The sequence below is a fragment of the Mesoplodon mirus genome (assembly GCF_964341445.2).
Source record: "Mesoplodon mirus genome assembly, contig: SUPER_14_unloc_2, whole genome shotgun sequence".
NCBI lineage: Eukaryota > Metazoa > Chordata > Mammalia > Artiodactyla > Ziphiidae > Mesoplodon > Mesoplodon mirus.
Genome location: NW_028295783.1, coordinates 2236266 through 2250191, shown reverse-complemented (window position 1 = coordinate 2250191; position 13926 = coordinate 2236266). Strand labels below are relative to the sequence as shown.

Sequence of the window (13926 nt, the reverse complement as noted above, 5' to 3'; positions counted from 1 at the left end):
CTCACATACTACAGCCCTCACCACCATACTCCACACCCCTGTATACAGACACCGCTCCAGTATACCCCCCCACGCACATGAAAAGCCCACAGATGACACCAGATACACCACTCCGTCCTACGGCCAACGGACACCAAGCTCACGACATTGCTATGTCGTGCCAATGTCCCTCTCTCGTCTACCACACCTGCTCCCTCAGCTTCCGGCATGGCCCATGCATGTTATAATGATTTTAATTTCCTTTTTCAGGAATCCGGAGATTTCATCGAGACACTGCCCAGCCTAGACCACCCCTAGCCCAGGATCAGGAAGAAGGAGAGACCGCTTCCCCATCACACTGTGTCTCCTCCTCACCCTCTTCACCCTGTAAGAACTATCTGCACCCAGACAAAGAGGAAAGGGGCATGAAAATATACTACATGCAGGTACAAGTGAACAAGGTTGTCGCTGTCTCCTGGAAGACAAAGAAACCCTTGGAGTTGCCTGAAAAGCAGCTGACGATAGAAGAAGTGACCCTTCCTGAGGATGCGTGCACAGTAGGCACTTGCCCCTCTGATGTGTTCACCGAAAGCCTCCTGTCTGACAGTGAGCCCACTGGGGAGGAGAAAGAGTATGAGGAAAGGGCAGAGCCAGGCAGCCCATCAGGGTCACCTGCCGTCGAGGAGAGACCCAGGGCCAAGACACCGGACTGGATGGTGACCATGGAGACGGGCTTCAGGTGCATGGCCTGCTGCCGGGTCTTCCCCACCTTGGAGATCCTCCAGCAGCACGTGAAGGGCAGCGTCCTGCAGGCCTTCGGCTGCCGTGTCTTTCATCTCAACATGGCCCAGTGGATGGGCAATGTGGAATCCGAGAGCACCCCTGAGGAAGAGGACGAGGAGGAGGAGGAGGAGGAGGAAGAGAAGCAAGAAGAAAAGGAGAATGAGGGAGAGCAGCCCACGGGGGAAGGCCCCAGCCCAAAGAGACCCCGCAGGCAGGGTCTTTTCACTCCTTTGAGTTCCAAACAGCAACTGAGATTCATGGGACAGAAGATCCTGGAAGACGGTGTGGCCGTCCCTTGGAAGAGGTAAGGCTTGAGGCTGGCAGTCTTCTGAGCCTATGTCACGAGGGCCCAGAGGAGTCTAAGGGAAGGGGCTGCACACATGTGCTGGTTTACCTAATGGCTCTGCAGTTGCAACAAATGGGACACACCCAGAACTAACAAAGGCATTGACCTCTGTTGACGTAAACAAGAAGGTGGAGCCTTTTCCTAGGAGTTTTCTCAGGGTCTGCACGATGGACCTCAACTCTTAGAGGACGTACTGCCAACAGCTGCTTCTCGGCAGAGAGAGCCAGGAGTGGTCTCAAGAGAGGACAGGGGCCCTTGCAGGACCAGAATTTTGAGGTCTGAGAGCCTTGGGCCTGAGTCGAGATCTCACCCTGACCACTGTACCTAGCCTTCTATGACAAAGGGGAATATGAAAGAGAGTCACGTGGAAATGAGGTCCCCCGAGATATGGAAATGTTCCAGAACCTTCGTTGCGTGGTAGTTGATCTGGAGCCAAGCTCACTGTGGTGTGTGTGGCTCTGAGCATTAAGGCAATGCTGGAGGGTAACCCTGACCAGCAGAGCTTGGAGTGCTTCTTGTCTCTTCCTGTCCTACCTCATTTGTTTTATCCCTTCCAGGGAGAAGAAAGGACCCTCGGGAGATTAGCAGACAGAATGCCGTGGTCTGAAGGAGGATGAAGGGACCGGCACTCAGTCTAACATCATATGACAATAGAAGCGTCCTATGCAATAAAGGGCATTTTCCAAACCTTTCCTGGAGCTTTTATTTAAGGACATTTTTCTATCTATGCATCTATCTGTCATCTACATCTGTATCTTTCTAGGTTTGTGAACAAGCTTTCACATAAGCACTAGAGACGTCCGCCAGCATTTTCCAGAAGAGGCCTGCAAATTGCTGGGGACTCCTCACAAATAGGGAACGGCCACAACCCCTGCCACACAGACTATGCGCGTGGCCCTCCTGACGTACTCCCACTCTCTCTCTGAATTTCCCAACGTCTGAGATGAGGGTGCTGGCTGGAGGCAAAGATCACGTTCAGGCTGAATCTTCTCCAGATTCTGATTCTCTTCCTGGGCATATCGTCCTCAAGCACAGTCTCCATGTCCCTGGCCACACTGATCTCTCTCCTTCAGTCCTTCCCTCCCTCCCTCCCCTGCCTCCCAGTGCAGAGAATACATTTTTGCATTTGAGACGACATTTATTTTTGGTTCACAGAATTCTCACCTGTTCTACTGTGGCCTCCGTTGTGAACATTCCAAAGCTGAGACTTTTCTGTTTTTCTCCCTCATTTCTGCTGAGTCTTTACCTTCCTAATGCAGTGAACTCACAGTGCCTGGCTGACTGGATGGGGAAAAAGATCCAGGGAGCAAAGAGAAATAATAAAAGAATATATCAGTTAATTTTTCATAGTGTTATCCAACTACATATTTTTAAAATTTTGGAATAATATTAGGAATCTTCTCTTTATAAAAAGCTGAATTATCGGGCTTCCCTGGTGGAGCAGTGGTTAAGAATATGCCTGCGAATGCAGGGGACATGGGTTCCAGCCGTGGTCTGGGAAGATCCCACGTGCCACGGAGTAAGTAAGCCCGCATGCCACAACTACTGAGCCTGCGCTCTAGAGCCCGTGTGCCACATCAACCGAGCCCACGTGCCACAACTACGGAAGCCTGCGTGCCTAGAGCCCATGCTCCGCAACAAGAGAAGCCACTGCAATGAGAAGCCCGTGCACCACAGCCAAGAGGAGCCCCCGCTCACTGCAACTAGAGAACGCCCGCTAGCAGCAACAAAGACCCAATGCAGCCCCAAATAAATTAATTAATTTTTAAAAATTGAATTAGTTTCAAGGGTACAATGTATAAAAGTACAATAAAAGCCCCCCTTCATAACCCCCCAACCCCACTCTCAAGATGGAATAGATATTATGTGATACAATTTATAGTCGTAGTACTCCTCCTCCTCCCACCACATGCGAAATCCTCTGAGCCGGGTGCAGCAGCTTCCTTTCACAATGCTAGGACCCGCCACAAGACACATGATAATCCCTTTGGACATTTCAAGGAGCGGCACCAAGGGAACAGTCCCGGGGAAATGCCACTGACAGCTCAGAATATCCACGGCATTTCTAGAGCCTCGGCACTGCTCTCGCTCTGGGAATGAAGGTCCAAAAAGCACATCGGAGAATGTTCATAGTTGTAAACAAGCTCCACCTTTGAAACACAATCTACATAGAACCACATATACAAGCCTGCACGATGGATGAAGCCAAGGTCTCCTCCATGATTTCCCTTCTGACCACCTTATTGTCTCCTCAACCATAAAAGGTGAACTTGATACTCAGGGCCTTGCCTTGACACCAGAAACATCCAAGCTTGGATCAGTCTTTCTAAGACCAGATACTTGCTCTCTGAACTATTAGAGACTTGTCACATACACACAGGTAGAACAGGGTTATTTCTATCTACCTGGGGACCTGGAGTCTTTCACATTGCTCCTGTTAAAACTCTCACAACAGCAAAACTTTACCTACAAAGGGTTCAAGCTATGACACTCCCAACTTCCACAAACCTCCTCAGCTCTTGTGAGTCACATGCAGCCAATTCCAGGAATTGGAAACATGGTTGTGAGGATGAAACTGACTTTGGGGCTCCCTTTGGATATGGTCTTCCAGACTTACCAAAAGGCCATTAAGAGGACGGTTTACCCCACCTCAGGGAAACCCGAGGCAGTACCTGCAGTCAAGGGCTGGCCATGGCTTCTGAGCTACATCCAAAAAGAATTTCATACTGTACCTGGATCTGCTGAAGCCATTTCTGACTGTCCGAGAGCCAGCATGTACCCCTCCTCAACTGCCTCCATTGTGGGTCATCAGTAGGGCTGTCAGATTTAGTAAATAAAAATACAGGATACCCAGTTAAACTTGAACTTCACATGAAAAATAAGTCTTTATTTTTGAACTATTTGGGGCATACTTATCTTCAAAATGTACTCGTTGTTTTTCAAACATTCATATTTAACTAAACAGCCTATATTTTATCTGTCAACCCTACTCAGCAGAAATGATAGAGGCTCATAGAGATCCAGGAGACACCTCAGCGCCTCCTCAGCTTTTATTTCTACGTCCTAGACAGCGAGCACGAACCTTCCACTCCCAGTCAGTGGCTAGAATGGAGGATATTCTCTGTTTTAGAGCTTTTTCTACTTGTCATTGTTTTTATCTTCCTTATTTTAAAGAGATGTTTATTTTTCCCCAAACTTAATAGCTCATCCAAAAGTATTTCAAAGTTCATTAGACAAGGGAAAAACAACATGGTTCTGAAAAGTGAAGGAAACCGCCTGGTGTTTAGTAAAGAAGTAGTAGGGAGATTGAAAAAGCCAAACTTAATAAGCAGATCTCTCCAAGGGTATTTTCAGAGCTTGATACACTCCCACACCCTGAAAATATTATTACATCAAGAATGTAGAACTGCTAACCAAATGTAAGGCTCCCATATGATTCTATCAAACTGAGGATGCTTCTTTACTAAGCAGTGAGCACACTTGCTGCCCCAGGGACCTTGGCAGTTGCAACGTAGGGCTCTTCCCTTTGGGATGGAAACAGCAAGTTTTCCTGTGGTCTACACGCTGGCCCCAAAAATACTACACTCCCAATACTTGTCAACTTTAAGTATTTTCCTACATATCTCCATTTTTCTGTTACTATTTGGACTACATCCTAGACTTGACACTACATAAATTGCATTCAAGAAGCTATTTTTAAAAGTTGGTAGGAAACCTTAAATCTATGGCTTGCAGTCCCTGGCTTACTTTCATCCAGGTGCATAAGGGTTTTCTAAAGTAGTCAGGTTACTTACCCTGTATCACAGCCCCACGCTTGTGTCACAGATATAAAAATGGAACATGATATTTAAGGTTTTAGTTGCCAAATCATCAAGCCTCCCAGACAGAGGCAATAGAGCAAAATGATTACAGAGGCATGGATTTTGATTTGCTCCAGTGTCTTGGGCAAGTCACTTGGCCTCTGTATTTATTTGTACTTATCTGCACTTATCTGTCACTTGGGGGTCATAATTGTACCTGGTCCATGAGTACGTTGTACAAATGATCTGTAAAGTAGTAACAAGAAACCGACACTGAGTAAGCACTCCACAGACATTGGCTATTAGCTATTGGAAATATTTCTCCATGAAACAGATGACTTTATCCGTGGATGACTCGGTGGGAGACAGTGAATCACAGAATCACAGCATGTTGAAAGTGACCTAGTTCACACTCTTATGTGAAAAGAAGAAAAGTGTGCATGGGTAGAAAATGTCTGAAACTTTACACAACAAAGAGTTCATCATGTTAACTTGGAGGATTAGAATAAATCAGGAAAGGAGGAAAGAAAAACTTGAGTGTAATTCAATTTCTACATCATTTGTGTTTCTACACTGAGACTCTGAATACACTGGAAGTGCAATTTTTTTTAATGTGGCGGGATAAAGGTTTTCAAGTTTTCCTGATCCATCCGTATTATTATCTCAGAATTGCTGGCATTTCTTGCCATCTTTGGATCTACACACATGTGAGTCAGTGGGCCATTCTGGACGGAGGAGATAATAGAGCAGAAGTGAAGTGAGAGAAAAGGAGAGACAAGATTTTCTCTTTTCTCTTCAAAGAGGAAAGGTCTTTGGAATGGGAACAACTCACAACCAAACTTTGCGGAAAGGATGTGATGGAAAATGAGACAAACATCCTACCCCTGTGATGAGAAGGATTCCCTGGGCTGGATGGAGGGAGGTCACAGGTGGCTGGACAAGGAAACCAACTAGGGAGAAACACACACAAGGGCAGAGCAAACACCCTGAGGCCACTCAGCCTGACTCCATGCAAACATGTGTCCAGCAGACAGCCCTTCACCTGTGGCTCCCCAGCAAGACAGGTACCTCGGGGGTGCCAACTCATTCTGAGTCCATTATGCCTGGCCATTCATAAACCGCTGTCTAACGTGTGAGGAATAAACTCTCAATGTGTATGAGGAAATTGGGGAAGGAGATTGAAAGGTTACTTAAACGGAAAAAAAAGAAGTTCAGGAAGGCAAGATGGTAGAGAGACAAGAAAAAGACCTTAAAAGATAGAAAGGATTTGCCAAAGAAGAGAAAGCAAAAGAAATGATTCCGAATGGGTTAACCTGCAGCTAGGAAGTTAAGGAAGATTATTGATGGGTGAAGACTATGGAATAAAGCGAATAAAATTTCTCAGAAGTTGCTGAGAATATGGTAAGCAGCATGATTATCAAATTATGAATTGGCTGCAATGGCATTCTAGGGGGACACTAGGAAGGGGAAGCAAACGTTCATGAGATGACAGTGGCAGGTGGAAAGTTGTTTCAGGGGAAGATCAGTCTTGCAGAGGGTGTATCAGAGGAGGGCAATTGTGAGAAAGCAAGCAAGGAAATACTAAGTGTATACGGTTCCTTCACTGAGTGCACCCAGCCCCGCGGTCAGCCTTGAGAACAAGCAGGACTTCAGGTACTGGAGCTACATTTCAGTCATCAAGACTTGAGAAGACACCCTTAACTCAGGCCTTCTCTTCAAACTCCATCTTTCCTTCTTGACCTTCATTTGGTCTCTTCCCTTACCCTCAAGCTGTGGACTGAGGCCACAGAGCAAGATGGGTCACTAGTGTCCTCCATCCCCTGGCGATTGTGGTTCACATCACTGGAGTACCAAAGGCAATAACCAAGTAACAGACACAAGAGTGTATGAAGAAGAAGAGATTCTGATAAGGCTTTCTGTGACAGTGTGGGCCAAGTCGGCTCTATATGGCTGGTATCACGTGAATTATGAGCAGCCTTAGGGGAGAAGTTCTCAGAAGGCAGAGCCTGGCTCTCTAGAGGCTCTGCGTGCTCACAGCCCTCTCCAAGACCTCAGTTACAGCTTCGGCCCCCAATATCTCTCCCTCTGCCTGCTCACAGTTTTTGAAGTCTTCTTTCCTCCACATTTCTCTTGAGAGGTGGAGGAGGAAGATGAGCTTCAGGCCAGCTCAGACTCCCCTGGGATCCCAGCAGGATGCCTATCATTAACCTCCCACCTTCTAGGAAGCTCCTAAGATCTTCACATTTGGGGCAGTTCTCATTTCAGCTGTGCTTCAAATTGCTGGCTGGAGACAGCCTGTTGGAAGGTGGCTAAAAGCAAGTAGCAATCCTTCGGGCAGCCTGGCCCTTCTCGACTGTCAAACATCTTCAGGGATATTCTAGGAAATGTTGTTTGTTCTAGAGAAGGGAGGGAAACAATCCAATTGTCCAATAATGCTTGAATGGAAAATAAATGATGCTATATGCATATGATGAAATAATATCAAACAGTCAAAAATCAAAGACCTAGATCTATATGATTTCACGTGGATAAATCTTGAAAACATAATATTGATTGAAAGAAAATAAGATAAAGAATGTTAGAATGTGATAACAGGTATGTAAGTATTTAAATATTTAAATCAATTCAACATATTGCTTCTATATAGAGAGATGCAAGAAGATGAACTTTATCCAATGAACACATTATTTACATTTAATATGTTCATTTATCTAGGAAACCCAAAAGAACCCACAGATAAACTAGCAGGAACTAATAAGACGGTTCAACAAGGCACACACATACAAGATCAATAAATTTTAAAAGTCAATCACGCTCCTCTATACAGGCGATAGCAAATTAGAAACTGTAAAAAAAAAATAAGAAAAAAATAAGATCTGAAAATTGTCACAAGAGCCATATAAATTACTTAAACTAAGCATACGTAAAAGTAAATAAAACTGACAAACTGAGTACGACCACTTAAACTCCGCCCAAACAAAGGATTAAAAAACGACTGTTCTTACTTTATGAGAACACGCCCTCTTTCTAAGTAGCAGATCAGTACGTGAGAGTGAATCAAAGAAACACAGCATTTGAAAAGTCAACTAGGCCAAGCCTCTCGATCGCACAGACAGAAGCTGAAGCCCAGACAGGTTGAGTTACTTGGTAAAGGGCCCAATGTCCTGACTCACGGACTTGCATTTTTCACTCATTCGTAAGACAAAATCAAATTCAGTACCTTGGAAAGAGATGGGAAAAAAATGAAGAAATCAATTATATAGTTACTCATCTTTAAGTACAGAAATAGCTGTGACAAAATTACACGTATTGAGGGAAAATTGAAGTGCAGAGTTTAAAATGTCAATAATCCACAGGGAAACTGGAGACCATTTAAAATATTCATATTAAATCTCTCTAGAAAAGATATTAAAAGATCTCCAATCAAAATGTTCATTTTATAATAGATATGGTATGATACAACTTATAATAGATATGGTATGAACCTTTCCCTTTCATGGGAAAGCTTCGGCTGGGAAACAGGAATTGTTCTTGGAAACGGGGCCTGTGCTATTGCAGTGACTGTGCTGAACCTAGGTCCACAGAATGCTCTGATGTCATCATTGAGGTCACAGAATCCTGCTGTGCGCCTGGCATCCTTGGAAACTGAACAGCCCTGGTGAGCACTAGGCAGTACTCCTGGTTTACTAAGTGGTACAAGTTTTTCAGCAATTTACGAGACTTGACTATTTTTGTTTGTATTGAATCATTTCAACGGATTGCCCAAGAGCCAAGAAGGGCCAACCTGTAGGGAAGAGGAGGAGTTGGACATCTCTTGAGGCATCTTCTAAGGGAGACTTCTAGTTAGTACCATGAAACGGTGACAAAAGAGGAAACATCTGGAAAATGAAGAGTCCCAGGAAACTGCCGAGAACGGAGGAGGTATGTGGGGGGCAACTTGCTGGGGCACATGGGTTTCTGCCAAACTGAAGCTTCTCTAGGAAGCGGGGGACTGAGAACGTGTCACCTGTGAAGCAGGGAGCGAGAGACCTCGTCTCACTGATGCTGCCGTATCCATCCGGAGCGTCCCTGTGGTGTGAGATGGCACAGAACGGCCAGATGCCCCCTGGGAGATGGGAGGTCAGCTCCGCTGGTCTGGGGACTCTCTTCTGGGGCTGCCGGGCCTGGAGCTTTGTCGGACTCACAGCAGGCTGCATCCTGCTTGCACAGACCTAGAGGTGCAGCTTTTCTCAGTCCCCGATTTCTCTCTTATGCTCTTGGATCTTTCCCTGTGGACATGAGGTGGGGGATGTGAAGGATGCAAGGATGCTGAGAGAGACCCATGGGTTGCTTGGCCTCTTTTACCAAAGTGGAAAGAGAAGCCCCATGAGTTGAAGGCCCTGTTGAAAAGTATCTTGACAAGTGGAATGCAGTTCGAAAGAAGATTGTTTGTCTAGGGTTGGTGTCATATTGAAAGCAAGGAGGTTTTATTCCTTCAACAGGAAGAATTGCCCAAAGGAGATCAAGGGAAAGGAAGGGATTTCCAGAGACTGAGACCACGTGGGCGGGGGTGAGAAATGTCCTCAGGGTCCTGCGGGGAGCTCTGAGAGCCACGGGCCACGTGGTGCCTGCGTGCATTAAATGTAGGCGAGTAGCTTACCCTGGGCGGGGGTGGTTACCCCAGAGTTCCAGCGAGACGTCTCTGCCCCAGATTAGAGCCCAGTAGCTCCTTCCAGGCCCAGGACACTGGAGACTGTAGGGTTGGCCCTGGCAATGGAGGTCTAGACAGCAGGCAGATTTTCAGGCAGTGGCTGGGACAGGCTGGGGAAGGCAAGGACTGCCCCTAACCATTCAGAATATTTTTCTCTATGTTCCTGTGTGTGTGTGTGTGTGACTGTGTCTGTGTGTGTGTGTGTGTCGTAGTGCAGAGATGAGCAGGATGAACCACACTCTCAACTGTGTGTATTCACTGCACCTGAGACGTGTCACTCTCAGTAAATATTTGTGGACAGAGGACTGATGAACCCACCCTGAGCCTTTCATTCCTCCCTCAGGAATCTCGAAGTCACAAGAGGATCCCCCTCGGCTTGGATCCACTGTGGTGGCCCAAGGCTGCAGCCCAGGGGCAGGGGAGGTCTCCTCTGCCCCTAAACACTTCTCCTGTGCTTCTTCTCCACGCAAGCTCATCTATGCCGGTAAGGGCGCGGGGCTCCTCAGGTGAGGGGGTGCTTGGCTGTGAGGCAGGAGGCACACAGATCCCAGGGAGGCTGAGAGGAAACCCAGGGTCATCAGAGGTGATGAGGGCTCTGTGGAGGAGCCTGGGCCGGATGGCTGAGCTGTTACGAGGGCGTGGATCCCAGCTGAGTCAGGGGTGGGGGGCGGGTGTGAATCCTGGTACTACCATGGTGGGGAAGTCAAGGAGCAGGGGCCGGAAAGGTCTGGACTTGAGGTTCAGGGAAGAGGGACCAGATTAAGCATCTTCAGAGGAAAATGTAGGGTTTCTCTTTGCCTTTGCTTCCAGAGAAGGACATAGTTCTGCATCACAAACCTCCAGCCTGAGAGCAGCACCATCCAGCTCAGGTCCACACAGCTCACACACACCTGCGCCCTCCAGGCACAGCCCTTCTCAGTGCACACAAGAACCCCAAGCACGTGATCCACAGTACTCTCCTCCTGCACCACCGCCCCATTCCACAAGGAATGCACCACCGGTATTCCCAAACTCACACTCCTCGTCATACACGCATCCATCCGCATCCCTGACATACCACAGTCCTCACCACTGTACTCCACACCCGTGTATACAGACACCGCTCCAGTATCCCCCAACACGCAGAAAAAAGCCCACAGATGACACCAGATACACCACTGCCTCCTACGGCCAACAGACACCAAGCTCACGACATAGCTACGTCATGCAAATGTCCCTCTCTCGTCTACCACACTTGCTCCCTCAGCTTCTGGCATGGCCCATGCATGTTATTATGTTTTTAATTTCCTTTTTCAGGAATCCGGCGATCACATCGAGACACTGCCCAGCCTACCGCACCCCTAGCCCAGGTTCAGGAAAAAGGGGAGACCGCTCCCCCATCACACTGTGTCTCCTCCTCACCCTCTTCACCCTGTAAGAACAATCTGCACACAGACAAAGAGGAAAGGGGCATGAAAATATACTACATGCAGGTACAAGTGAACAAGGGTGTCGCTGTCTCCTGGAAGAAAAAGAAACCCTTGGAGTTGCCTGAAAAGCAGCTGAGGATAGAAGAAGTGACCCTTCCTGAGGATGCATGCACAGTAGACACTTACCCCTCTGATGTGTCCACCGAAAACCTCCTGTCTGACAGTGAGCCCACTGGGGAGGAGAAAGAGTATGAGGAAAGGGCAGAGCCAGGCAGCCCATCAGGGTCACCTGCCGTCGAGGAGACACCCAGGGCCAAGACACCGGACTGGATGGTGACCATGGAGACTGGCTTCAGGTGCATGGCCTGCTGCCGGGTCTTCCCCACCTTGGAGATCCTCCAGCAGCACGTGAAGGGCGGCGTCCTGGAGGGCTTCAGCTGCCGTATCTTTCATCTCAACATGGCCCAGTGGATGGGCAATGTGGAATCCGAAATCACCCCGAGGAGGAGGACAAGGAGGACGAGGAGGACGAGGAGGAGGAGGAAGAGAAGCAAGAAGGCCCCAGCCCAAAGAGACCCCGTAGGCAGGCTCTTTCCTCTCTTTTGATTTCCACACAGCAACTGAGATTCATGGGACAGAAGATCCTGGAGACGGTGTGGTCTTGGAAGAGGTAAGGCTTGAGGCTGGCAGTCTTCTGAGCCTATGTCATGAGGGCCCAGAGGAGTCTAATGGAAGGAGCCGCACACATGTGCTGGTTGACCTAATGGCTCTGAAGTTGCATCAACTTGGGACACACCCAGCACTTCCAAAGGAATTGAGCTCTGTTGACTTCAATAAGAATGTGGAGCCTTTTCCTAGGAGTTTTCTCAGGGTCTGCACGATGGACCTCAACTCTTAGAGGACGTACTGCCAGCAGCTCCTTCTCGGCAGAGAGAGCCAGGAGTGGTCTCAAGAGAGGACAGGGGCCCTTGCAGGACCAGAACTTTGAGGTCTGAGAGCCTTGGGCCTGAGCCGAGATCTCACCCGGACCACTGGACCTAGCCTTCTGTGACAAAGGGGAATATGAAAGAGAGTCACGTGGAAATGAGGTCCCCCGAAATATGGAAATGTTCCAGAACCTTCGTTGCGTGGTAGTTGATCTGGAGCCAAGCTCACTGTGGTGTGTGTGGCTCTGAGCATTAAGGCAATGCTGGAGGGTAACCCTGACCAGCAGAGCTTGGAGTGCTTCTTGTCTCTTCCTGTTCTACCTCAGTTGTTTTATCCCTTCCAGGGAGAAGAAAGCACCCTCGGGATAGTTGGTAGTAAACCAGGGTATAACCTCCCTCAAGGGGACCTGGCCTGCCCTTCATTCAAGATGCTCTGGAAATGGGAACTGACTCATGTTATCGAATTGGCTGAGGGAGCACAACTCCCATGTTGATTCCGGTCAGACATGTTCATCAGACCTAGAGCTTTTCTCCTGATTCAAATCAAGTAGGGTATTAGTAGACTTCCCATTTATTTCAGCCCTAGAGATAGCACATGAGCAAATATAAAAAATCTCTGTGTATCAAAGCATTCTAATGAGCCCTTTCATTTTGCTGTTCATTGTGAAAAACACGCTCACTTTATCTCTGCCAATGAAGTGTTTCCACTTGACCCATAATGCCACACGATCCCATTAGCCTCACTGAATTTAGGGAGCCCATTATGATGACATAATTTCCCTCTCATTCCTGGCCTGCAGAGAAGAGCAGCTATAGAGCATTCCAAGACTGCTAACGCTCCCCTCACCAATACGTTTCTTAAACCTCTGGCAAAGCAAGTGTCCTCTGAGCCCTCCCAGGGCACATACGGGGTTTGGGTGAGCAGATCTTATGTGATAAATCCACTCCAGTGGTCTGGCATTCCTATGCCTTTGTAAACCTTCTACAGTGGTGGTTCTCAGCTGGGGACACTTTTGGTCCCCCCTCCCAGGATATATGTGGCAGTGTCTTGAGAATTTTTTTTTTCTTTTGTGGTACGCGGGCCTCTCACTGTTGTGGCCTCTCCTGTTGTGGAGCACAAGCTCTGGACGCACAGGCTCAGTGGCCGTGGCTCACGGGCCTAGCTGCTCCATGGCATGTGGGATCTTCCCAGGCCCTGGCACGGACCCATGTCCCCTGCATCGGCAGGCGGACTCTCAACCACTGTGCCACCAGGGATGCCCCTTGAGACTTTTTTCTTTAAGGAGCTGTGTTATGAATGAGCCCCACGTGGCTGGTGCACACGGATGTATCAAGGCACTTTTTTTTTTTTTTTTGGTACGCGGGCTTCTCACTGTTGTGGTCTCTCCCGTTGCGGAGCACAGGCTCTGGACGCGCAGGCTCAGCGGCCATGGCTCACGGGCCCAGCTGCCCCGCGGCATGTGGGATCTTCCCGGACCGGGGCACAAACCCGTGTCCCCTGCATCGGCAGGCGGACTCTCCATCACTGCGCCACCAGGGAAGCCCTCAAGGCACTTTTGATTGTTACAACTAGGGTGGCAGGGAAGAGTATGTGCCACTGGCCCATCTTACATTGCACAGGACAGCTCCCAACAACAAAGAGCTATCCAGTTCAAAATGTCAGTCATGCCAACGCCAAGAAATTTTGCTACAACATACTTAGAAAGTCCTGGCATTTTGACTTTAGCATACGCTCACTTTGGGTACAGGTTTCAGTCATTTGAGCAAACTGTTGAAGGCATTCCCAGGTAGCCAAGCTAACACGCTGAGTCTGGAATGGGTGTTGAATGCACTCGTATCAACAAATCCAGCCTAACCCAATATTACATTACTCCCACCTGCTTCAATACCTACAAAATCCACACACATTATTTCTCAGGTTTCTATTGATATAAATTATAAAATTCCTTATTTTAGCAGATAGTGTCTCCTCATGGTCATCCTTTATACCCGG

General features: G+C 48.0%; 1 protein-coding gene across 1 annotated transcript in view; it reads left to right on the top strand.

The window, feature by feature from the left end:
- LOC309816136 (protein FAM170A-like) overlaps positions 1–11613 on the top strand; it is a gene marked incomplete at both ends in the record, with an annotated part of 81642 nt that extends 70029 nt beyond the window's left edge. Inside the window, 2 exons of the mRNA XM_082646799.1 lie at positions 8778–8829; positions 10895–11613. Of these exons, the coding sequence (XP_082502925.1) occupies positions 8778–8829; positions 10895–11613 (771 nt within the window). The remainder of the gene's footprint in view (positions 1–8777; positions 8830–10894) is intronic.
- Positions 11614–13926: the final 2313 nt, after the last annotated feature.